General features: G+C 45.3%; 1 protein-coding gene across 1 annotated transcript in view; it reads left to right on the top strand.

Moving 5' to 3' along the window:
* Nucleotides 1–26,567, top strand: part of LOC144807626 (E3 ubiquitin-protein ligase TRIM39-like) — a 272,702-nt gene that overhangs the window by 243,294 nt on the left and 2,841 nt on the right. Inside the window, exons 4-5 of the mRNA XM_078673250.1 lie at nt 14,646–14,668; nt 17,513–17,559. Of these exons, the coding sequence (XP_078529376.1) occupies nt 14,646–14,668; nt 17,513–17,559 (70 nt within the window). The remainder of the gene's footprint in view (nt 1–14,645; nt 14,669–17,512; nt 17,560–26,567) is intronic.

The raw sequence follows: 26,567 nt of genomic DNA, 5'->3' as shown, positions 1-26,567 counted from the left end.
TACTTGAAACCATTAGTACAGAACTCCAGCACCTACCTAAAAGATACCAAAAGTTTACTTAAATTACTGAACGATACCAGTCTACCCGAAAGCACAGTAATATTGGTAACAATGGACATAGAGAGTCTGTACACCAGTATCCCACAGGAAGACACACTACGGGTACTAGGGGAAGCACTAGATAAAGAGGCTTGGGATTACACCACCCCTAAAGAATTCATCCTGAAATGTGCACGGATGGCACTCAAAGAAAATTACTTTGAGTACAAAGGCCAATTGTACTTACAATGCACCGGGACCTCGATGGGGAGTACCTTCGCTCCGAGCGTAGCGGGGTTGTATGTTTATGACTACGAAACAAAACATATCTTACCACCTACCAACCCCTATGCCTCCTCCATTGGATTATGGAGGAGGTATATTGATGATATCCTCCTACTATGGACAGGAACAGAAGCCAGTCTTATACATTTCTTGGAATGGGTCAATACTCTGGATCCTTTTTTAAAGTTCACTAGCAACTACAGTAGGGAATCGATCGTCTTTCTTGATGTGGTAATCAAAATAGAGGGCACTACTTTTACGACTTTGACTCACCACAAACCTACGGCAAAAAACAATCTCCTGGACTTTAGGAGTTTCCACCCAAGACCTCTAAGGGAAAACTTGCCCTATGGCCAATTCCTTCGACTAAGAAGAAATTGTAGTAAAATTACTGACTACAAGGAACAGGCCAAGGAACTAACAAACAAACTAACACAAAGAGGGTACCCTAAAGGAATATTGAAAAAAAGCCAAACCAGAGCACGAAACCAACCTCGAGAGGGATTACTAGAGGACAATGTAAGGACAAACACGGAAATACCACTGACATGTGTTACCACCTATAGCACCCTCTCAGACTCAGTGAAAAAATCCATCAATAAAAATTGGAGAACTATCAGCAGCAATTTCAGCAACTGGGAAAAACCGCTTTTTTCTTTTAAAAAAGGCAGAAGCATCAAAGATGCCTTGGTGCATACAAGACCATTAACAATCCCCAGTGCAAACACAGCAATCAGGTCTGTCACTGACGCTTGGCACCTTCCCCCAATCACAGGCCATTTTCCATGTACAGACTGTAGTGTCTGTCACCTGACCACTCACTCAAAACAACTCAATTTGGAACCAGGAAAAGTGTGGACACAAAAATCCCACACTAACTGTAATTCAACAAACGTAATATACTTGATCACATGTCCCTGTGCGAAACGTTACGTAGGGATGACCACCAGGAAGGTCAAGACACGCATCGGGGAACACCGCAGCAACATTAGATGCAAAAAAATCACCACCAAACTCAGTGAGCACTTCCTGCAAACCAATCACACTCCAAATGACATGACATGGACAGTGATCGAACAGGTCAACTGTATGAAAAACAGAGAAAATATTCTATTCGAAAAAGAGCAACGCTGGGTCTATCGCCTCAGCACCCATATAAATGGGCTTAATGACCAGATTCCGTGGACCAGTGTCCTGAAACATTAAACTTCTACCTTTCCTCTTGAATGCAGATACCATGACCACACATGTCAAGGGGTTTTTTTCACATCCAGGGCATTTTGGACTCACTTGAAAACATACTCCATTCAGACTTATGTGGTTTTATTCATCCCCATTGGAAATTTGGTAATTTTGGCTGGGCGTTGCGCATACCGCATCATACATATCCCAGCCACACTGTAATTTAAGCTTGTGTTCCACCAGAGCTTGAGTTTCAAGCCTCCCTGTCACCCCAGCCAATCCAGACGCGATTTGGCTATCGCCTCTTCCAACCTCCGATGGAAACAAAACAAGGCGAATTCCGCCCCTTTTCCAACTCGAGGCTTGCGTGTCTCTCACAAGCCTCGCTTTCGAAATTACCCATGAGTCCACCGGACGCCCTTAATAACCAGGCGGGTCCCGCCCTTCTCAAACTCGAGGCTTGCGTGTCACTGCAAGCCTCGTTTTCTTATTCTCTCGCGAGACCACGCGACCGACGCGAGCCCCTTACTTCCTCATTGGCTCAGCGTCCCTTTTGCTCCAAGCCTCGTTTCCAATCTAGGCGCCTGATTGGTCCACTCCCAGCCACCGCCCTACATACGCCTCGCTCGCCCACCGCAATGGATCCACGAGATCCAGCGAGGGTGAAGCTAGGTGCCGAGCGGGTGCCGAGCGTTGCGGGCGTAAGAGAGCTTTCTGTGAAGACTCCATTCTAACCAGATAAGTTGAATGCTTGGAACTCTGCCAGTTCTAAAATCCTCCTCTGTGTGTATTTGTTTCCCCCTTTTTTTCCCTTAATTATAGGGTGTGCCATTGTCGCTCCCACCCCCCTCCTGTGTTCTATGGGGCGTGGATCTATTTCTCTACAAGTAAGGACATTTATCCTATACTCTGTATCGAATGATTGTGTGCTTGGGTAACATATATACCACGGCCAGCAGTGTCACGGCGCTTTGGCACCTGGACACTGTTTCCTCGCATTGTTTTCCTTCGGGGTTCAATCCCTGACACCCCACTATAGGTAACAAGATATATCTTGTATTTCCTCACAAACAGACTTTTAATGGTCTAGTCTGCTCTTTGAGCCATTGTTGCTATACCACATATATGCAACAGTCAGCGCTGAACAGTTTGAATCGGCGTTAGTTGAGGTCCCTCCACCTCGGATTATGGCATGATTTCAACTGCGCAACCAAGGCATACCGGCCACGGCCCTTGATATGTATGCAAGCACGTGTCGAGCCACAAAGTCACCCTTTATGGCCACTGTACATATGCACAATCCAATGACTCGATATTTCTGTGTTTATGTATGTGTTTGTCTGTCTGTCAATTTTTCCTACAGACTCCTAGGTTCCTCACAAAAGAGGTAAAACCCCCACTACTTATGAGTTTGTTTTTCTTTTTCTCTGTGCACCAATTTTACACATAGTGCTATTTTTAACTTTCACGACCATTGGCAAGGCGGGCCTTAGCGTGCCCCTCCTGTCATTGGCACACTCTCTTACCGGTCCTGAAGAAAGCCCAGTAAATTTACACACAAATGGGCAGAAACATGTTGACCTTCTTTACAGGGTAAACACCAGTATAAAGTAATTGGCTAGTTTCCCTTCACATATCTCATTTTTAATATGTCAGGTTAACCAGTGAATAAAGTTTTTTTGGTATAACCTTTGACATTTTTAAACCTTATAATTTTTCACACTTCATCTTCACAAGAACCTGCTCCGCAGTCTCCTGGCGTCGCAGCACACCGGGGAGGTACTCGATCTCTCCCGGTGGACCCGATGATGAAGCATGTCACCACTAGGGTGAGTGAGGGTTTCCTGAAAAAATAGTGCGTTTTTTCTTGAATTTTGGTCCTACCACCGGATCACTAACAACTGGCCTCAGACTTCACGTGCGACACCCGCCTCTCTTTTTATACACCTTACCTGTATTGGTCACTCTTCTTTTGATTACTTGTATATTGCTTGGGGACTAAGAGTGCCCTAAAAACCCTCTCTCTCTTTTTGTTGAGACAGAGAAACTACTAGAACATCTACCTAACCAATATAAGGCGCAGGCAAACAACCTTATACAAGAAGGCAAGCTAATTTCCAATGCCTCAATCAAGTGTGCACTTGATGTAGCAGACACTGCATCTAGAGTTGTAAACACCTGTGTCCTACTTAGAAGACATACGTGGCTACGCATTTCAGGATTTAAACAGGAAGTGCAAACTACCATTTTAAATCAACCACTTAATCAAAATCAATTGTTTGGACCAGAGGTAGACACAGCACTTGAAAATATGAAGAAGGATACAGATACTGCCAAATCTATGGGAGCTTTACAGACCACACAAGCTAAAAGTTGCTTTCATCGCTACTTCTATGGAGGAGGCTCCAAACATTCTGGAGCAGAAAACACAACATCCTTCAAATCTAACAGACAAACATCCTCTAACAAGGGATATTTTAGAGGAGGATAAAGAGGAAAAAACAACAAAGAAAGAGGTCGCGGTAACAACAATAATCGAACCTCTTCCACCACAAAACAGTGACTTTCCTCTGCTCCCCCAACAGCATTCCACTCCTGTGGGGGTTGGGGGGGGGGGCAGATTAACACCGTTCCTACCTGTCTGGAATTCCATCACAACAGACATGTGGGTAAGACAAATTATCCAGTATGGCTACTGCCTGGATCTTACAGCAACCCCTCCACACATACCATCCAGGCAGCGTCCAATGTCCGCAGAGCACCTTACTCTGCTTAAACAAGAAGTCCTGTCACTTCTACAAAAGGACGCAATAGAAATAGTTCCTTTACAAGAACAAGGAACAGGGCTTTACTCGCTGTATTTTCTAATACCCAAGAAGGACGGAACACTAAGACCACTTCTCAACCTCAGGTCCCTCAATCATTACTAACAATCAGATCATTTTCTCATGATCACTTTACAACAAGTGCTCCCACTGCTGCAACAAGGTGATTTCCTTACAACACTAGATCTAAAGCACGCCTACTTTCACATTCCTATACATCCTGCTCACAGGAAGTATCTAAGGTTTGTACTGGAAGGACAACATTATCAATTCAAAGTCCTTCCATTCGGAGATACAACAGCACCAAGAGTATTCACAAAGTGCCTAGCAGTAGTAGAAGCACATCTCAGGAGACAACAAATACATGTCTTCCCTTACCTCGACGATTGGCTCATAAAAGCCAAGTCATTCAATCAGTGTGTTCAACACACACATCAGACAATTCAAACATTGCACGACTTAGTGTTTACAATCAACTACACCAAGTCGCACCTGCAGCCCTCTCATATACACCAGTATCTAGGGGCTACAATAGACACATCTACAGCTCTAGCGTATCCCAGTCCAGCAAGGATACAGAGCATTCAAGCCTTAGTCACAGTCTTCCAACACCAGCAATCTCTGCAAGCCAAAGTGTTCATAAGACTAATAGGCATGCTAGTATCTTGCATCGTCATTGTACCATGTGCAAGACTGCAGATGCGTCCGTTACAGGAATGTCTAGCACGACAGTGGAACCAGGCTCAAGGGCAACTAACAGACCTGGTGTTGGTAGACAGCCGCACACATCGCTCTCTGCAGTGGTGGTACACCAAAAACTTGACAAAGGGGCGGTCATTCCTTGAACCTGTTCCACAAATAGTACTTACAGCAGACACATCTCTCACAGGATGGGCAGCCCATCTCCTACATCATACAACTCAAGGACAAAGGACCATTCAACAAAGATTGTTCCATATCAACCATCTAGAGCTGCTAGCAATATTCTTAGCACTCAAAACATTCCAAGTACAAGTACAAAACAAAGCTGTCTTAATCCGGACGGACAACATGACAGCCATGTACTATATACAAAAACAGGGGGGACACACTCTCTACAACTGTCCCAGCTTGCACAGAACATTTGGAGATGGGCCATTCCACAAAATATATATCTGCTAGCAGAGCACCTTCCAGGAGTTCACAATCAGATAGCAGATCTGTTGAGTCGGCAGACACAACAAATTCATGAATGGGAACTACATCCGCAAGTTCTTCAACCATTTTTCCACAAGTGGGGTCATCCAGACATAGATCTGTTCACCACACATGATAACGCAAAATGCCCAACCTCCGCCGCCAGGTTTCCACACCCGCTGTCCAAGGACAATGCGATATGGATGAACTGGTTAGGCAGATTTGCGTACGCTTTTCTGCCACTACCACTAATACCATTAGTAGTACGCAAGCTCAGACAACAGTCTCTCAAATTAATCCTGGTAGCTCCCACATGGGCACGCCAACCGTGGTTAACCACACTGCTAGAACTCTCTCTAGTTCCACACCAAACGTTACGCATGACACCATCCATGCTGACGCAGAACCTTGTAGACATCAGACTTCTAGACCCAAATCAACTGAATCTGGCGATCTGGCTCCTGAAGTCTTAGAGTTTGGTTATCTTAACCTACCACCAGACTGTATGAACATCATTAAAGAGGCCAGGAGACCTACTACCAGAGCTTGGTATGCTGCTAAATGGAAGAGATTTGCCATGCATTGCAACAATAACCAAATTGATCCCCTGGATGCTTCTATCCAGAATATAATTTGCTACAGCGCGGAGGTCATTGTGGAGCTGTTTTTCAACTGGACTAAACCTTGCTAAGCCCTTCCATGAACTGCGGGCTCTGGAGGATCGTCGTGGGGCCCTTACCCACATCCTGGACTTGTAGAGTCACGTCGGAACACCGAGGCGGACTCCAAGTCCTAGGATTCTGTGCCTGATAATCACCTGGACCGGGAACAAGCCTCGCCCCCAGCTTCAGGCGCTTACTAGACCTCGCCGCACCCGCTTTGCGGGTGCCGCAGCGCGGAGGTCATTGTGGAGCTGTTTTTCAACTGGACTAAACCTTGCTAAGCCCTTCCACGAACTGCGGGCTCTGGAGGATCGTCGTGGGGCCTTTACCCGCATCTTGGATTTGTAGAGTCACGCCGGAACACAGAGGCGGACTCCAAGTCCCAGGATTCTGTGCCTGATAATCACCTGGACCGGGAACAAGCCTCGCCCCCAGCCTCAGGCGCTTATTAGACCTCGCCGCACCCGCTTCGCGGGTGCCACAGCGCGGAGGTCATTGTGGAGCTGTTTTTCAACTGGACTAAACCTTGCTAAGCCCTTCCACGAACTGCGGGCTCTGAAGGATCGTCGTGGGGCCCTTACCCGCATCCTGGACTTGTAGAGTCACGCCGGAACACCGAGGCAGACTCCAAGTCCCAGGATTCTGTGCCTGATAATCACCAGGAACAAGCCACGCCCTTCGAGTCTCCTCCTATATAGTCACTCTTTAGTACCCGCGTCGCGGGACAAGGGCGGGACCGTCTGTGGCCGTCCGGGGCCGACAGAGGCCGAGCTGGGCCACCCCTCTAAACCTTCCCGCAAAAGATATCTTGGGTGAACTCTATAGCGGTACCTCGTTTTAATGTTATTCTATAATATGCAGTCGAAGAGACTAACAACACTTCTTGTTGTTTAAATAGTTTTACTTGGCCACTTTTGTTATATTGTTATAGTTCACTGTGTTCTTGCCCTTGGTGTAACTTTGTATTTTAGGTATTTTATTTCACTCCCTAATTCGCTGTAAGTAGCCGAGAGCAGCAGCATGTGCAAGGGAGATAAGCCGACTGCCCACCGCCCTATGACCAGGCTATTATCGGCTTCCTACCTAGCCATACGCTATTGATAAAATGCTTCAAAAAACAATAGGGGTTGTGGCAAACGCTATAGAAAATACGGAAAGGCGTCTTTCGATTACCCCTGCTATGCCCTCCTCTACTCTTCTGGAAGACTGCTCCGTAGCCACAGCTTTCCCTACAGATTTTATGACCTCCCTTATGCCCTCATTCTCAGACCTACCTGGTGCTCAGATTGTGTCTGATTCAGATTTTGCAATTGAGAGCGTGCAATCCCGACCTTCCTCTTCCCCCCCCGGGCCCCACCTCAGGAGCACGTGCGTTGTGCCAGACCCATAAAATCTAAGAAAAAGGGGAAACCCACTAAGGCACCAGTACCTACTCCTGCTTGTGGAGATTCTGAGCAGGGCTTTTGTGACCCCAATCCCAGTCCTCGTGTTTTCTCTGGTCCCCCTCTCTGGGCTACAAACCTTTTGTTCGATCTCCAGGCCCATATGGAACTGTTCATCATTACCCATTTTAAATCTTTGTCCTCTAAGATTGACAGACTGGTCTCTTTGATAAATAGTAAAGGCTCAGGGAAAGCACAGACAGCCACTGCATCGGGGAATACTATTTCGGCACCGGCCAAAGGACCCACCAACGTGGCTGCGAAGGACCAGCCTCCGGCCAATAGCCTTTGCCCTAATCCCCCCTCCCCTGTACTGATCCCTCCTAAGATCACGACTCCCACATTAACTACTAATGGGCCAGGTCCCATTGGTCGCTCTATTGCGCCTCCATCTGTCCCGGGATGTAAAGTACAGGAACCACCAGGGCTGCCAAAACCAACTGGGCTCTTAGAGTGCCCGCTAGGAAATAACAACATGCTGGGCTCTTCCAAATACACTCCCCTACCCCAGGTTCCGCCGGAAGCCTCGCCCTATGTGGTGGTGCTCACAGGCGTCCCTGCCCTCCCAGGCGATACATGGGAATCTTTTCCGGAATTGAAGAACAAAGTTATCTTCTGGTTAAGTAGGCATAGACCTTTAATGGGTGCCGGGCAGGGGGAAATTATGTTTGCACATAGAGTAAGTTGGTTGGGGACGAGACCTAAGGACATTAGTGGTGACTGTGTGATTGTGAATTTTCGGGATCCAAGGGCTGTTGAACATGTATTACACAATGGAGGGTTTTGCCACGCGAACTCTATTAACACCGTCCATTTGGGGTATTTCTATTCACAACCTCCAGCTTTAGGGGGGTATGACCCATTCCACCCCTTTCTTGCTGGTTATGATCATGAATTTAACATCGCTATGGGTAATAGATACTCTGCCCTAGGCAATATAGACTGACCGCTATTAATTTTCTCCCCGTAGGATCTGTTTTGCCCCACACGGTGTGTGAAGGTGGGGGGAATCCTAGCAGAGTGAAGTGTGCTCCAGGTGAGAGAGTCGGTCTAGAAGGGACACATTTTATTATTCCCCCGCCCTCTTCTAATCTGGGGTTAGTTAGTTCTGCAGAGGAAGTGGGTAACCATTTACATTCTAAACCTTCCTGCTCTATCGAGCCTCTACTACTGGCGGATGGTGGAATGTAGCAGAACTCGAGAGAAAGCTGCTAAATCCGGAGTGGGGAGAGTTGATGGAGTGCTATGATTTATGTCTCTTTCAAGAGACTTGGATGCTGTCCCCACCGGTCAAGGAGGGATATGCGTCCTTCCATATCCCAGCAGTACAAGGCTTGAGGGGCAGACCTTCAGGGGGGGTTATGTATTTGAGTTGCTGTCCATCTGGGATGTACGGTTAAGGTAGTAGATTCCCACTGCCCGGACATTCTCTGTGTTATATTGAATTTCAACAAGGGGCCTTTGTTGGCAGTGTTTATTATATACCTGCGCCCTCATCCGCTCCAGCTGGGCCTATCAACCTTGGAAGCACTGGAAACTCTTTTACAATCTCTTCCCCCGGGTGCTCATAAAATTATTGGTGCAGACCTCAACTGTCACTTTGAGCCATTTTCGGGGATTCCCTCTATTTCCGCGGAAGAGGACGAAAGTTGGTTCATTCCGGACTGCACCATGTACCCAGAAAAGCCCTTGCGATTAACAAGTTGGCTTTTCTATATTCACTAACGGCTTGTAATGGTAGATTGGCCCCAGATGTTCCAGGGACCAGTACATTTAACAGACCGGGGGAAGCTCTACCATAGATTATATATTGGTGAATTTAGAGTTTTGGGCTTGCCTCAGAACTTTTTCTGTGATCCCAAGGTTCGATAGCGATCACAATTTATTGTCATTAGAACTGCTTGTTCCCCTTGGCTGTCGCAATGATTCAGGACGTGAGGAAACGGCTACTGACTTTAATCTAGTCATAGCGGCGGGAGGGAGAAGAGTTAGATGGGAGAGGATTGCACTGGCTCCTGAGAGGCTGGCAGAATTATATCAACTTGTTGAAAGCTCTCTCACGGAGGTTTCTAACCTCCCGGTTGCAGGTTGCGAACCTCTCCCCTCCCACTCCAGGGGCTCCAAGATATACATAATAACCTTTTTGGCTCCCTGGCCCGCTATGTCTACTCTTTGGATGTTAGGAGCGGTGGGTCAAAGAGGCAGGATCACTGGTTTAACAAAGAATGTAGCCACGCAAAGAGGTGCTTGATCAGGGAGGTCAAATCGGGTTCAATCTTTAGCATTAGAACGGCGAGGCAGGTGTATAAAACTTTGATTAGGGAGGCAAGGGCTGAGTAGGAAGCCGCCAGGTGGGACAATATCCGAGTGGCATTGGGAACCCGAGATTTCAGGTCATTCTGGAACCTTGTGCGAGTCGGGTCGGCCGAGGGGAAGTCTGCCATCATCCCTAATCTGAGTGAAGACGCGTGGCTAGATCATTTTAAGCCCCTGTATTCATCTGGCCATAGTGACCACCACGAGGAGGCTGTTTTGCAAAATCGCCCTACAGAATTGGCTCTCCTGGAAGCCCCGGCCCTGGTCTGCCCACCTTGCTCTGTCCATGAAGTGCGGGGGCCCCTTGGTAGCTTGAAATTAGGAAAAGCCCCGGGCCTGGACAGGATCCCTGGCGGCCTCTACTGTAGCAAACAAAAGGTATGGGCTCCCTACATTTGTGTTTATTTTAATGTCATTTTGCAGGGTCTGAAGATCCCGTAAACCTGGTTGGGAGCCGAAATAATCCCCATTCACAAGAAAGCTTCCCCCTAGACCTGTCTAATTACCGCCCCATAAGTTTGATGGACGTCCTCCAGAAAATCTTTGCCCGCCTTTTGTTATCAAGGTTGCAGAGTTGGATGGATGACCAACACATCCTAACCTCCCTTCAGGCGGGCTTCCGAGCAAAGGTTTCTAACATAGACCAACTGTTTAGACTACAGTTGGTCTACTGGAAGACGGTCACTATTGGGGTGGGTAGTTTGTTTTTGATCTTTGTGGACCTTCGGTCCGCATTTGACCTGGTCCATAGGGACAAGCTGTGGGTTTTGCTGCTGGCGATGGGTGCCCCCTCTTACTTGTGCCACCTATTTAAACGACTGCATCAGGGCACATATGCTAGGGTGAGGTATGGGAGGAGTGGGGAGTTGTCGGCCCCCTTCCCGGTTGAGAGGGGAGTAAGGCTGGGGTGCCTCTTGGCTCCTACCCTCTTCTCCCTCTTTCCTAATGGGCTAATAGACCATCTCTCGGGAGCAAAAGACTTGGACTCTCCCAGTTTAGCGGGGCGACGGATACCGGCCCTAATGTTCGCCGATGATACACTCCTGGTGTCAAAATCGTCAGGGGGTATACAGCGCACATTAGACGCATTCTGCTCCTTTTGCCATCTGAGAAATCTGGAGATCAACATCTCGAAAGCAAAGTTAGTGGTCTTTAACTATAAATCGGCCAATTGCCCCCGCCCGCATATGTATGGAATAGTGTTGGACCGTGTGTCCACCTTTGAGTACTTGGGGGTCACACTGAATGACAAGATGGACTGGGGGTCCCATAAGGCTAGGGCCAACCTAAAGCTGGCCCAATCATCGGGTGGTATTTTAAAGGTTTTTAATGACACCTCATTGAAACTCCTGAGCCCGCCTCTTGAGATCTATAAGGCCCAAGCAAGAGGGGGCGCACTCTATGGCGTAGAGCTATGGGGCCATACATCAGCTGCCCCTTTGATGCTCACGGAAAACAGTTTTATTAGGCGCTTGCTCCATCTCCCTGTGAGCTCGCCTTTGATCCCTCTGAGGTTGGACCTGGGCCTGGTCCCAATCCAGGAGATCGTAGCAAATCGTCCTCTCCTGTACTGCAGGCGTCTTTTGGGTGACTCCTGAGCTTTCGAGCTATAGGGATGACCTGAGAGACATTCTGCATAGGGGGACCTCGGGGAAAATACCCTGGTTGAATTACATCAAGCACCTCTGCCATGCTTTAGACAGGGGAGACATGTGGTCGTTTCCCCAAGATTCCTGCCCTTTGCTTTCTAAAAAACTACTGAATGCAGCTCTTAGAAGGTACCGCATGGTGTCTACAACATGCAATCTCTCGACGGGTAGGCTAACGGACACTTTCTTGAACATCAAGGTTTATCCCCGCTTTGAAGTCTTTTTGGACGATATCCAGCCCTCCTTGGCTAAGAAATTTTACACCCAGTTCAGACACAGCGCATTGCCATTGAGGGCGGTAACGCACAAATGGCGGAACGCTTCCTCAACGGCAAGTACCTGCCCGGGGTGTTCGGGCAGCAGTGAGACAGATCTGCACGTTCTGCTCTTCTGCCCCACTTACGCTAGGGCTAGGGAGAAATGGATTTTGCAGCTATGTAGGGTTAGGGGCTTTAGGGATTACAGGGAGGTATTCAGGATTCTTAAATATGACACTTCCCCCCTGATAGTTTTTGCCACAGCAAGATTTCTCCAATCTATGTGGTATATGAGATGTGCAATACTAAAGCTGGAAGCTCATATTTCCTACTAAGGGCTACTTTTAGGAGGTGCCACACTTTTTATCCAATTTTATATATTTTATATACTGACATTTCGGTGCAATAACCGATGTTTTTTAAATATTTGCAGGAACTGTTTGTATGTGATTTTTAATACATGGTTTTACCTGTTTTATCCTTTGCTATTGCGTTATGCTTATTGTGTATGTATGGCCTTTTTATGGTATGTTACCGAAATAAAGTACTTTGACTGACTGACTAATTTGCTACCTTTTACATTTACAAAGATGTAACTTGGCATATTCATCCATACGCCTGCACCTTGCAACAATTGCAGCATATTTACAAAACAGACAACATCTGTCACTTTTTAGAGTACCAGCTATTAAAGCATTTGTGGAAGGATTAAAAAATAATCATTCCCCCGAGGTTACCACCTTCTCCAGTGTGGAACCTAAATGTTGTTCTTACAAGACTCATGGGACCACCTTTTGAACCTTTACACAAATGTGAACTGCAATTCCTCACATGGAAAACAGCTTTCCTTATTGCTATTATCTCTCGTAGAAGAGTAAGTGAGATACAAGCTTTCACAATACAAGAACCATTTTTACAACTACATCGTAACAAAGTGGTTCTAAGAACTAATCCTAAATTCCTTCCAAAAGTCATAACTCCTTTTCATTTAAACCAATCTGTAGAGTTACCTGTGTTTTCTAAAACCGTGACTCTGTAGCAGAAAGAGCTCTACACACACTAGATGTTAAAAGAGCTCTTCTCTACTATATAGATAGGACTAAATCTTTTGGAAAAACAAAACAATTGTTTGTATCTTTCTTTCCACCTCACAAAGCCAACCTCATCTCTAAGGGTGTAATTGCAAGGTGGATTGTAAAATGTATACAAATATGCTATCAAAAACCAAAACGTACATTAACAGTTCCTCCTAGAGCACACTTCACACGCAAACTAGGAGCCTCTATGGCTTTCTTACGGAACATCCCCTAGAAGACATATGCAAGGCAGCAACATGGTCTACACCTTCACTAAACACTACTGTGTTGATGTGCAAGCCAAGCAGCAAGCTGCAGTAGGCCAAGCTGTCCTTAAAACTCTCATTCAAACTACTGCAACGGTACAGGTGACCACCACTAGGGGAGACACTGCTGCACAATCGATGCAAAGTGTAGTATCTGCAGCGCATATGCCTCGAACGGAAAATGCTACTTACCAGTATGCATCTGTTCTTGGCATGTAGAGCTGCAGATTACTACACGCCCTCCTGCCTCCCCAGGACCTGGATCTGTTCCAGTTTTATCTTACTTAGATGCACACGCATGGACATCCTTTTCTTTACTTCTACTAACTCCATCATTTCCCATCATGGCGGAAAACAATCTAAGGATGGAGCCGATGCCCATGCGCAATATCGTCCAAGGGAGGAGTCACCTATCTTGTGACTACAAAAGACTTCTTCCAAAACGGCAACAACATGCACTCATCTGAGCCCAACACCAGGTGGTGATCTAATGCAAAGTGTAGTAATCTGCAGCTCTACATGCCAAGAACAGATGCATACTGGTAAGTAGCATTTTCCTTATTTGCCCAGAATGGTCCAGGCCAAAGTTTTGTTTTCTCAAACGTGGCAGTAAGTGGGAGCAGAGGTTAGTGTGGCTTGATGGAATCTGAGACAAAGACACAAAAGAGGGAGAGGCCTTCCAAATCACTGCGCTGTCCTCAGCAACCATGCTGGACAAGAGTGTAGCGGGAAGTGGTCCCGGACTGTCCTGGCACTTTTAAGTGGCACCTGTCTCCCTCCTTCCTTTCAGAGGAGTCCGGTCAGCTTCAAGGGACTTTTATGTACCCATAACTTACCTCCTTGTTTGGCACTCTTGACACACAGCAGATACAAAATGCTGTCATTTTAGGTTATCGCACAACAGACAAGTTCCACGCTCACCCTAATCCACACATGCAACACTCATAGTGCACACATAGTCTTTAGACAGGTCTTCTGTGACCTACCCAGAGCCCCTTACCCTCACTGTTCAAGCATAGCTCGCCATATATTAAAAGGCAGGCTCTATAGGTTGAAGCTCCTAATTCCATTTTAGCAGCAATTGCAGGGGGTGAGACGTCTTTAGGAAGGCTTACAACACAGGAGAGGTCAAGGACCAGTGGTGAAAAAGTGAACTCCTGGGGTTTTCCGGGGTAGAGATCCTTTTTATATTACTCAGAATATCAGTTTCTGTTGTGTCATGTGACCCCATTCAGAATATTTCAGATTGTGCTGTGTCATGGGATATCCACTCAGGATGTCACCGCCTGTGCCGACAGAATATCAGACTTTGTACGAGGATGTGGGGGGGGCTCCCAGAGTCTTCAAACTAGAGATAGAAGAGTTCAATGGAGCTTAGATTTCCAAACACATTTCCATGCTAAATGAATACAAAATGTTAATATATTCAGTGGAAACTGCATTCATTGTATTTCTTTTTCTGTTTTGCAGGATGTCAGAAGTACCCTGAGCAGGTGAGGCTGATTTATTATCCTCCTCTCAGTGTGAAAGGAGCATGTCTTGCTGCTACAGGGGATGGATGGAATTTTCTCCAATCTATGTTCATTAACTGTCAACTCCCCCATTTCCTTTGCCTTGGTCAGCACATACACTTATTCAGTTTAGAATCACTTGGCCCCATATTAATCCCCCAAGGCCACCTACTACTAGTTCCCCCAAGACATTACGCAAGTGGGGCGACATGCAGGAGCACCCAGATCTAGTTAACCGTGCATTAGGGCTTAGACCCACCTTATCAGTCAGCACCTCTCAGGATAACCAGAGCTTTAACCATTGGATGATCACTGTTAGTAATATATTCACCCCCCATAATTCTTTGAAAATGAAATCGATCACTAAAGTATCAGCCCCCTGCTATACTCAAAAACTAACTGAATTACACCTTCAATGTAGACAATCTGAGAGTAGATGGCAGAAAGGATACAATTCAGAAGACTAAGCTCAGTTCAAAACAGTTCTGTAAGCTTATCACAAACAAATTTAAGTGGAGAAAAAAGCGTATTACACAAATCTAATTACATCAGCTAAATCGGATAAAAAAATGTATCTTTAAACTCAAAATAACCCACTTCTCAAACATTATTTGACAATATTGTTAACTTTTTTTAACCAAAAATCCAAAAGTTACAAACAGATTTTATATGGGATATGTTCCTCCCATAGACACGTCTTCTGTATCTTATAAGGTCATCTCTAATCTGCAAACCTTCCAGACCATTAGCCTAGAACAGTCACGGCAAGCCATCCTTTCCTGTGAGTCGGGGTCACCTTTCTATGCTAGCCTGCTGGAAGTTCTTCACACTATTATTGATGTTGTCCACTCGGTTATCAATGAAATAATCAATTCTTCCCTGTTAACTGCAGAAGTTCCCACTGACTGGAAAGGTTGCTGCTTTAAAACTCCTTTAAAAAACCAATTAAAGTATCGTACTACTCTCTCCAATCTACAGCTCATCTCTTTGTTGCCCTACCTTAGTAAGATCACGGAGAAATTAGTCAATAGTCAATTGACCACTTTTGTTGAAGCGACCAACCTTTTGCACCCTCGCCCGTATGGTTTTCGACCTAACCATTCCACCGAATCCGCTCTTCTTGAATGCACTGAACCCTAAATTTGCCGTTGATATGGGTAAAAATGCAGTCTGATCCCATTAGATCTATCAGCTGCATTTGACTCGATCTCCCATGATATTCTAGAGCACCGCCTGAAGATGTGCGGCATTTCCCATCTAGCCTTGGCTTGGCTAAAGTCCTTCATTGCCGACCACAGGCAGGTGGTTACGCTTGGACATTACCAGCCAACTGAAACGTCACTCAAGTCTGGCATTCCTCAGGGATCTGCCATCCGCCTGGTTTTATTCATCATATATATGGCTCCCCTCATTGAAAGAATATTATCCTTTAAAATTGAAACCACTTCATATGCCGATGATACTCAGTGTATCTTAGTGCCTGAAGAAAATTCTACCGTCGCAGAAGAGCAATTTCAACTATGTCTCACAGACATCATCATGACCACAGAGATTCACAGGTTCATGACTACAGAGATTCACAGGTTCATGACCACAGAGATTCACGTGTACATGACCACAGAGATTCACAGGTACATGACCACAGAGATTCACAGGTTCATGACCACAGAGATTCACAGGTTCATGACCACAGAGATTCACAGGTTCGTGACCACAGAGATTCACAGGTACATGGCCACAGAGATTCACAGGTTCATGACCACAGATATCCCAAGAATCAGGAGTTGAGAGATTCCCTGGTAGAGAACCACAGAGATTCCAAGGTGCAGGACCACAGAGACTCCAAGATGCAGGACCACAGAGATTCCAAGATGCAGGACCACAGAGATTCCAAGATGCAGAACCACAGAGATTCCAAGATGCAGGATCACAGAGATTCCAAGATGCAGGACCACAGAGATTCCAAGATGCAGGACCACAGAGATTCCAAGATGCAGGACCACAGAGATTCCAAGGTGCAGGACCACAGAGACTCCAAGATGCAGGACCACAGAGATTCCAAGATGCAGGACCACAGAGATTCCAAGATGCAGGACCACAGAGATTCCAAGGTGCAGGACCACAGAGATTCACAGGTTCATGACCACAGAGATTCACAAGTGCTGGCATCTAGAGATTAATTACAAGACACACAATTAAAGACATTATAAAGTTCTGCTAGTATATTCTCCAGTGGAGTGACCTGTCTTTTCATCTTTCCTTTTCTTTCATCTGCTGTAAGCACTGGGCATAGTTCGGGAAGCCGTCCAGTGCGCGGAGGCAGCCTTCTCTCTAACTCAGACTAGTATGTTTGTACTGAAGGTCATCGCCACCTCATACTCCGAGAGTCAGCTGTGTTTCATGGCATCTTGAGCAGTGTGGAGAACTCCATGTTCATGTGGTGATAACTGAATTGCACCAGTTTGAATCGAGCGTTGCCGAATAGTCTTTTTCCCCATTGACCGGCTTTATTGGCTGTCAATCTATGTCCCTTCATCATTGCAAGCAGCGGGGCCTTGTTTTTTTTTGGTATTCTGTGATTTTAGTGGGGTGTCGCCTGTTATCCTCACCCAGCCTCTGCTCAGCAGGTTGTAACTGGGTTGCCATGTGTCATTGGAGCTTTGATTGTTGTTGTGTCAAGAGTAACACACTCTTTGCACTGGTCCACAGGAGCGCCTGGGATCACAGGATTACTTTTTTAATTACAGGCTGTATCTGGTGTTCCGTATGTTATCCTGTAAACTGTGTTTGTTCTGTAACACCAACATGATTGATGTGTTGTTTCAGGTGTAATAATGTGAAGCTTCAAGGCCCAGAGATGAAGCGTTATAAAGGTAAATACAATTGGGTTTATTATGCATGTTTGATACTGTTTATGAAAATGATATCGTTTGTTATAGCTATATGCTTTATAAAGTGCGCACGTATGCCAAAACAGACCAGACAACATCTACATGCAAATTAGGGCTTTACCACCACCTGACCGGGACAGGCAGACAGTCCTGGTACTCTCTCTCGCAGACACTCTCACACAGACACTCTCTCACAGACTCTCACAAACACTCTCTCACAGACACTCACTGAGACTGTCACCGACACTCTCATCGACACTCATAGACACTGTCATAGACATTCATAGACACTCTCACAGACACTCTCTCACACAGACTCTCTCACACAGACACTCCCACAGACACTCTCACAGACAATCTCTCACAGACACTCTCTCACAGACTCACACTTCATGTGTGGTAGTGTGATGTAGTGTAGTATACCTTGTGTTGTAGTGTTGAGTAGCATGCTTCTTGTTTGGTAGTGTGATGTAGTGTAGTATACCTTGTGTTGTAGTGTGGTGTTGCATGCTTTATATGTGGTAGTTTGATGTAGTGTAGTATGCCTCGTGTGGTGGTGTGATGTATCATGCTTCATGTGTGGTAGTGTTATTTAGTGTAGCATGCCTTGTGTGGTAGGGTGTTGTAGCACGCTTCATGTGTGTTAGTGTGATGCAGTGTAGTATACCTCGTGTTGTAGAGTTGTGTAGCATGCTTCATGTGTGGTACTGTGATGTCGTTTATTATGGCTTGTGTGGTAGTGTGGTGCAGCATGCTTCATGTGTGGTAGTGTGATGTAGTGTTTTATGGCTTGTGTTGTAGTGTGATGTAGCATGCCTCATGTGTGGTAGTGTGGTGTAGTGTAGTATGCCTCGTGTGGTAGTGTGATGTAGTGTAGCATGCTTCATGTGTAGCAGTGTGATATAGTGTAGCAAGCTTCATGTGTAGTAGTGTGATGCAGTGAAGCAAGCTTCATGTGTAGCAGTGTGATATAGTGTAGCAGGCTTCATATGTAGTAGAGTAATATAATATAGCATGCTTCTTGTGTAGTAGTGTGATGTAGTGTGGTATGCCTCGTGTGGTAGTGTGATGTGGCATGCTTCATGTGTAGTAGTGTGATGTAGTGTATTATGCCTTGTGTGGTAGGGTGTTGTAGCATGATTCATGTGTGGTAGTGTGATGTAGTGTGGTATGCCTTGTGTGGTAGTGTGGTGTTGCATGATTCATGTGTGGTAGTGTGATGTAGTGTAGCATGCTTCATGTGTGGTAGTGTGATGTAGTGTAGCATGCTTCATGTGTAGTAGTGTGATGTAGTGTAGTATGTAGTATGCTTTATGTGTGGTAGTGTGATGTAGTGTATTATGGCTTGTGTGGTAGTGAGGTGTAGTATGCTTCATGTGTAGTAGTGTGATGTAGTGTAGCATGCTTCATGTGTAGTAGTGTGATGCAGTGTAGCATGCTTCATGTGTAGCAGTGTGATATAGTGTAGCAGGCTTCATGTGTAGTAGTGTGATGTAGTGTAGCATACTTCATGTGTAGTAGTGTGATGTAGTGTGGTATGCCTCGTGTGGTAGTGTGATGTAACATGCTTCATGTGTAGTAGTGTGATGTAGTGTAGCAAGCTTCATGTGTAGCAGTGTGATATAGTGTAGCAGGCTTCATGTGTAGTAGTGTGATGTAGTGTAGCATGCTTCTTGTGTAGTAGTGTGATGTAGTGTGGTATGCCTCGTGTGGTAGTGTGATGTGGCATGCTTCATGTGTAGTAGTGTGATGTAGTGTATTATGCCTTGTGTGGTAGGGTGTTGTAGCACGCTTCATGTGTGGTAGTGTGAAGTAGTGTAATATGCCTTGTGTGGTAGTGTGGTGTAGCATGATTCATGTGTGGTAGTGTGATGTAGTGTAGCATGCTTCATGTGTGGTAGTGTGATGTAGTGTAGCATGCTTCGTGTGTAGTAGTGTGATGTAGTGTAGTATGTAGTATGCTTTATGTGTGGTAGTGTATTATGGCTTGTGTGGTAGTGTGGTGTAGTATGCTTCATGTGTAGTAGTGTGATGTAGTGTAGCATGCTTCATGTGTAGTAGTGTGATGCAGTGTAGCATGCTTCATGTGTAGTAGTGTGATATAATGTAGCAAGCTTCATGTGTAGTAGTGTGATGTAGTGTAGCATGCTTCATGTGTAGTAGTGTGATGCAGTGTAGCATGCTTCATGTGTGGTAGTGTTATGTAGTGTAGTATGCATTGTGTGGTAGGGTATTGTAGCATGCTTCATGTGTGGTAGTGTGATGTAGTGTAGTATGCCTCGCGTGGTAGTGTGATGTAGCATGCTTCATGTGTGGTAGTGTGATGTAGTGTATTATGGCTTGTGTGGTAGTGTGGTGTAGTATGCTTCATGTGTAGTAGTGTGATGTAGTGTAGCATGCTTCATGTGTAGTAGTGTGATGCAGTGTAGCAAGTTTCATGTGTAGTAGTGTGATATATTGTAGCAAGCTTCATGTGTAGTAGTGTGATGTAGTGTAGCAAGCTTCATGTGTAGCAGTGTGATATAGTGTAGCAGGCTTCATGTGTAGTAGTGTGATGTAGTGTAGCATGCTTCTTGTGTAGTAGTGTGATGTAGTGTGGTATGCCTCGTGTGGTAGTGTGATGTGGCATGCTTCATGTGTAGTAGTGTTATGTAGTGTATTATGCCTTGTGTGGTAGGGTGTTGTAGCACGCTTCATGTGTGGTAGTGTGAAGTAGTGCAATATGCCTTGTGTGGTAGTGTGGTGTAGCATGATTCATGTGTGGTAGTGTGATGTAGTGTAGCATGCTTCATGTGTGGTAGTGTGATGTAGTGTAGCATGCTTCGTGTGTAGTAGTGTGATGTAGTGTAGTATGTAGTATGCTTTATGTGTGGTAGTGTGATGTAGTGTATTATGGCTTGTGTGGTAGTGTGGTGTAGTATGCTTCATGTGTAGTAGTGTGATGTAGTGTAGCATGCTTCATGTGTAGTAGTGTGATGCAGTGTAGCATGCTTCATGTGTAGTAGTGTGATATAATGTAGCAAGCTTCATGTGTAGTAGTGTGATGTAGTGTAGCATGCTTCATGTGTAGTAGTGTGATGCAGTGTAGCATGCTTCATGTGTGGTAGTGTTATGTAGTGTAGTATGCATTGTGTGGTAGGGTATTGTAGCACACTTCATGTGTGGTAGTGTGATGTAGTGTAGTATGCCTCGTGTGGTAGTGTGATGTGGCATGCTTCATGTGTGGTAGTGTGATGTAGTGTATTATGGCTTGTGTGGTAGTGTGGTGTAGTATGCTTCATGTGTAGTAGTGTGATGTAGTGTAGCATGCTTCATGTGTAGTAGTGTGATGCAGTGTAGCAAGTTTCATGTGTAGTAGTGTGATATATTGTAGCAAGCTTCATGTGTAGTAGTGTGATGTAGTGTAGCATGCTTCATGTGTAGTAGTGTGATGCAGTGTAGCATGCTTCATGTGTGGTAGTGTGATGTAGTGTAGTATACCTCATGTGGTAGGCTGATGTAGCATGATTCATGTGTGGTAGTGTTATGTAGTGTAGTATGCATTGTGTGGTAGGGTATTGTAGCACGCTTTATGTGTGGTAGTGTGATGTAGTGTAGTATGCCTCGTGTGGTAGTGTGATGTAGCATGCTTCATGTGTGGTAGTGTGATGTAGTGTAGGATGCTTAATGTGTAGTAGTGTGGTGTAGTGTAGCATGCTTTATGCGTGGTAGTGTGATGTAGTGTATTATGCCTTGTGTGGTAGTGTGGTGTAGCATGCTTCATGTGTGGTAGTGTAGTGTAGTGTAGCATGCTTCATGTGTAGTAGTGTGATGCAGTGTAGCATGCTTCGTTTGTGGTAGTGTGATGTAGTGTAGCATGCTTCATGTGTAGTAGTGAGATGTAGGGTAGGATGCTTAATGTGTAGTAGTGTGATGTAGTGTAGCATGCTTTATGCGTGGTAGTGTGATGTAGTGTATTATGGCTTGTGTGGTAGTGTGGTGTAGCATGCTTCATGTGTGGTAGTGTGATGTAGTGTAGTATGCCTCGTGTTGTAGTGTGATGTAGTATGTCTCATGTGTGGTAGTGTGTAGTAGTGTAGTGTGCCTCGTGTTGTAGTGTGTTGTAGTATGTCTCATGTGTGGTAGTGTGATGTAGTGTAGTATGCCTCGTGTTGTAGTGTGGTGTTGCATGTCTCATGTGTGGTAGTGTGTAGTAGTGTAGTATGCCTCGTGTTGTAGTGTGGTGTAGCATGTCTCATGCGTGGTAGTGTGATGTAGTGTAGTATGCCTCGTGTGGTAGTGTGATGTAGCATGCTTCGTTTGTGGTAGTGTGATGTAGTGTCGTATGCCTCGTGTCGTAGTGTGATGTAGTATGTCTCATGCGTGGTAGTGTGATGTAGTGTAGTATGCCTCATGTGGTAGTGTGATGTAGCATGCTTCGTTTGTGGTAGTGTGATGTAGTGTAGTATGCCTCGTGTAGTAGTGTGATGTAATGTAGCATGCTTCATGTGTAGTAGTGTGATGCAGTGTAGCAAGTTTCATGTGTAGTAGTGTGATATATTGTAGCAAGCTTCATGTGTAGTAGTGTGATGTAGTGTAGCATGCTTCATGTGTAGTAGTGTGATGCAGTGTAGCATGCTTCATGTGTGGTAGTGTGATGTAGTGTAGTATACCTCATGTGGTAGGGTGATGTAGCATGATTCATGTGTGGTAGTGTTATGTAGTGTAGTATGCATGTGTGGTAGGGTATTGTAGCACGCTTTATGTGTGGTAGTGTGATGTAGTGTAGTATGCCTCGTGTGGTAGTGTGATGTAGCATGCTTCATGTGTGGTAGTGTGATGTAGTGTAGGATGCTTAATGTGTAGTAGTGTGGTGTAGTGTAGAATGCTTCATGTGTAGTAGTGTGATGCAGTGTAGCATGCTTCGTTTGTGGTAGTGTGATGTAGTGTAGCATGCTTCATGTGTAGTAGTGTGATGTAGTGTAGGATGCTTAATGTGTAGTAGTGTGATGTAGTGTAGCATGCTTTATGCGTGGTAGTGTGATGTAGTGTAGGATGCTTAATGTGCAGTAGTGTGGTGTTTTTGTAGCATGCTTGATGCGTGGTAGTGTGATGTAGTGTATTATGGCTTGTGTGGTAGTGTGGTGTAGCATGCTTCATGTGTAGTAGTGTGATGTAGTGTAGGATGCTTAATGTGCAGTAGTGTGGTGTTTTTGTAGCATGCTTGATGCGTGGTAGTGTGATGTAGTGTATTATGGCTTGTGTGGTAGTGTGGTGTAGCATGCTTCATGTGTAGTAGTGTGATGTAGTGTAACATGCTTCATGTGTAGTAGTGTGGTGTAGTGTAGCATGCTTTGTTTGTGGTAGTGTGATGTAGTGTAGTATTCCTCGTGTTGTAGTGTGAGAAGCGTGGCTCAGTGGTTAGAGGCGGCAGACCCGGAAGCTGAGATCGGCCGTGGACCAGGGTTCGATTCCCCGCCTCGGCGGGTCTCGGGCTCAAAAATTCCACGGACTCGACAATTCTCGCTCCGGTGCCTACTCGACTCACGGGGTCACACTCTGCGACTCTGGGCAATAGCTTGCTTAATCTCCACTACGGCCCCTCGCGGCGGGATGCCTGGCTTTCACCTTGTGGATACCCTGCCGGGGTATCTCACAGGGGAATACCAGGACGGGTTCCCTAAGCAAGCGCCTTGATACCTTCGGGTGATACGTGCGCTATATAAGTCGCAATACATACATACAATATATGTAGTATGTCTCATGTGTGGTAGTGTATTATGGCTTGTATGGTAGTGTGGTGTAGCATGCTTCATGTGTATTAGTGTGATGTAGCGTAGGATGCTTAATGTGTAGTAGTGTGGTGTAGTGTAGCATGCTTTATGCGTAGTAGAGTGATGTAGTGTATTATGGCTTGTGTGGTAGTGTGGTGTAGCATGCTTCATGTGTAGTAGTGTGATGTAGTGTAACATGCTTCATGTGTAGTAGTGTGGTGCAGTGTAGCATGCTTCGTTTGTGGTAGTGTGATGCAGTGTATTATGCCTCGTGTTGTAGTGTGATGTAGTATGTCTCATGTGTGGTAGTGTGATGTAGTGTAGTATGCCTCGTGTTGTAGTGTGATGTAGTATGTCTCATGTGTGGTAGTGTGATGTAGTGTAGTATGCCTCGTGTTGTAGTGTGATGTAGTATGTCTCATGTGTGGTAGTGTGAAGTAGTGTAATATGCTGTGTGTGGTAGTGTGGTGTAGCATGCTTCATGTGTGGTAGTGTGATGTAGTGTAGTATGCCTCGTGTTGTAGTGTGATGTAGTATGTCTCATGTGTGGTAGTGTGAAGCAGTGTAGTATGCCTCGTGTTGTAGTGTGATGTAGTATGTCTCATGTGTGGTAGTGTGAAGTAGTGTAGTATGCTGTGTGTGGTAGTGTGGTGTAGCATGCTTCATGTGTGGTAGTGTGATGTAGTGTAGTATGCCTCATGTTGTAGTGTGATGTATGTCTCATGTGTGGTAGTGTGTAGTAGTGTAGTGTGCCTCGTGTTGTAGTATGTCTCATGTGTGGTAGTGTGATGTAGTGTAGTATGCCTCGTGTTGTAGTGTGGTGTTGCATGTCTCATGTGTGGTAGTGTGTAGTAGTGTAGTATGCCTCGTGTTGTAGTGTGGTGTAGCATGTCTCATGCGTGGTAGTGTGATGTAGTGTAGTATGCCTCGTGTGGTAGTGTGATGTAGCATGCTTCGTTTGTGGTAGTGTGATGTAGTGTCGTATGCCTCGTGTCGTAGTGTGATGTAATATGTCTCATGCGTGGTAGTGTGATGTAGTGTAGTATGCCTCATGTGGTAGTGTGATGTAGCATGCTTCGTTTGTGGTAGTGTGATGTAGTGTAGTATGCCTCGTGTTGTAGTGTGATGTAGTATGTCTCATGTGTGGTAGTGTGATGTAGTGTAGTATGCCTCGTGTGGTAGTGTGATGTAGCATGCTTCATGTGTAGTAGTGTGATGTAGTGTAGCATGCTTCATGTGTAGTAGTGTGATGCAGTGTAGCATGCTTCATGTGTAGCAGTGTGATATAGTATAGCAAGCTTCATGTGTAGTAGTGTGATGCAGTGTAGCATGCTTCATGTGTAGCAGTGTGATATAGTGTAGCAAGCTTCATGTGTAGTAGTGTGATGTAGTGTAGCATGCTTCATGTGTAGTAGTGTGATGTAGTGTGGTATGCCTCGTGTGGAAGTGTGATGTAGCATGTTTCATGTGTGGTAGTGTGATGTAGTGTAGCATGCTTCATGTGTGGTAGTGTGTTGTAGCATGCCTCATGTGTGGTAGTGTGAAGTAGTGTAATATGCCTTGTGTGGTAGTGTGGCGTAGCATGATTCATGTGTGGTAGTGTAGTATGTAGTATGCTTTATGTGTGGTAGTGTGATGTAGTGTAGTATGCCTCGTGTTGTAGTGTGATGTAGTATGTCTCGTTTGTGGTAGTGTGATGTAGTGTAGCATGCTTCATGTGTAGTAGTGTGATGTAGTGTAGCAAGCTTCATGTGTAGTAGTGCGATGTAGTGTAGCATGCTTCATGGGTAGTAGTGTGATGTAGTGTGGTATGCCTCGTGTGGTAGTGTGATGTAGTGTAGCATGCTTCATGTGTAGTAGTGTGATGTAGTGTAGCATGCTTCATGTGTGGTAGTGTGATGTAGTGTAGCATGCTTCGTGTGTAGTAGTGTGATGTAGTGTAATATGTAGTATGCTTTATGTGTGGTAGGGTGATGTAGTGTATTATGGCTTGTGTGGTAGTGTGGTGTAGTATGCTTCATGTGTAGTAGTGTGATGTAGTGTAGCAGGCTTCATGTGTAGTAGTGTGATGCAGTGTCCCATGCTTCATGTGTAGTAGTGTGATATAATGTAGCAAGCTTCATATGTAGTAGTGTGATGTAGTGTAGCATGCTTCATGTGTAGTAGTGTGATGCAGTGTAGCAAGCTTCATGTGTGGTAGTGTGATGTAGTGTAGTATACCTCATGTGGTAGGGTGATGTAGCATGATTCATGTGTGGTAGTGTGATGTAGTGTAGTATGCATTGTGTGGTAGGGTATTGTAGCACGCTTCATGTGTGGTAGTGTGATGTAGTGTAGTATGCCTCGTGTGGTAGTGTGATGTAGCATGCTTCATGTGTGGCAGTGTGATGTAGTGTAGGATGCTTAATGTGTAGTAGTGTCGTGTAGTGTAGCATGCTTTATGCGTGGTAGTGTGATGTAGTGTATTATGCCTTGTGTGGTAGTGTGGTGTAGCATGCTTCATGTGTGGTAGTGTAGTGTAGTATGCCTCGTGGTAGTGTGGTGTAGCATGCTTCATGTGTGGTAGTGTGATGTAGTGTAGCATGCTTCATGTGTAGTAGTGTGATGTAGTGTAGGATGCTTAATGTGTAGTAGTGTGATGTAGTGTAGCATGCTTTATGCGTGGTAGTGTGATGTAGTGTATTATGGCTTGTGTGGTAGTGTGGTGTAGCATGCTTCATGTGTAGTAGTGTGATGTAGTGTAGCATGCTTCATGTGTAGTAGTGTGATGTAGTGTAGCAAGCTTCATGTGTAGTAGTGTGATGTAGTGTAACATGCTTCATGTGTAGTAGTGTGGTGTAGTGTAGCATGCTTCGTTTGTGGTAGTGTGATGTAGTGTAGTATTGCTCGTGTTGTAGTGTGGTGTAGTATGTCTCATGTGTGGTAGTGTGATGTAGTGTAGTATGCCTCGTGTGGTAGTGTGATGTAGCATGCTTCATGTGTAGTAGTGTGATGTAGTGTAGTATACCCCGTGTTGTAGTGTGATGTAGTATGTCTCATGTGTGGTAGTGTGATGTAGTGTAGTATGCCTCGTGTTGTAGTGTGGTGTAGCATGTCTCATGTGTGGTAGTGTGAAGTAGTGTAGTGTGTCTCGTGTTGTAGTGTGTTGTAGTATGTCTCATGTGTGGTAGTTTGATGTAGTGTAGTATGCCTCGTGTTGTAGTGTGGTGTAGCATGTCTCATGTGTAGTAGTGTGAT

The sequence above is a fragment of the Lissotriton helveticus genome, unplaced genomic scaffold (assembly GCF_964261635.1).
Source record: "Lissotriton helveticus unplaced genomic scaffold, aLisHel1.1 SCAFFOLD_463, whole genome shotgun sequence".
NCBI classification, from domain to species: domain Eukaryota; kingdom Metazoa; phylum Chordata; class Amphibia; order Caudata; family Salamandridae; genus Lissotriton; species Lissotriton helveticus.
This window is presented reverse-complemented; position numbering and strand designations above follow the sequence as displayed.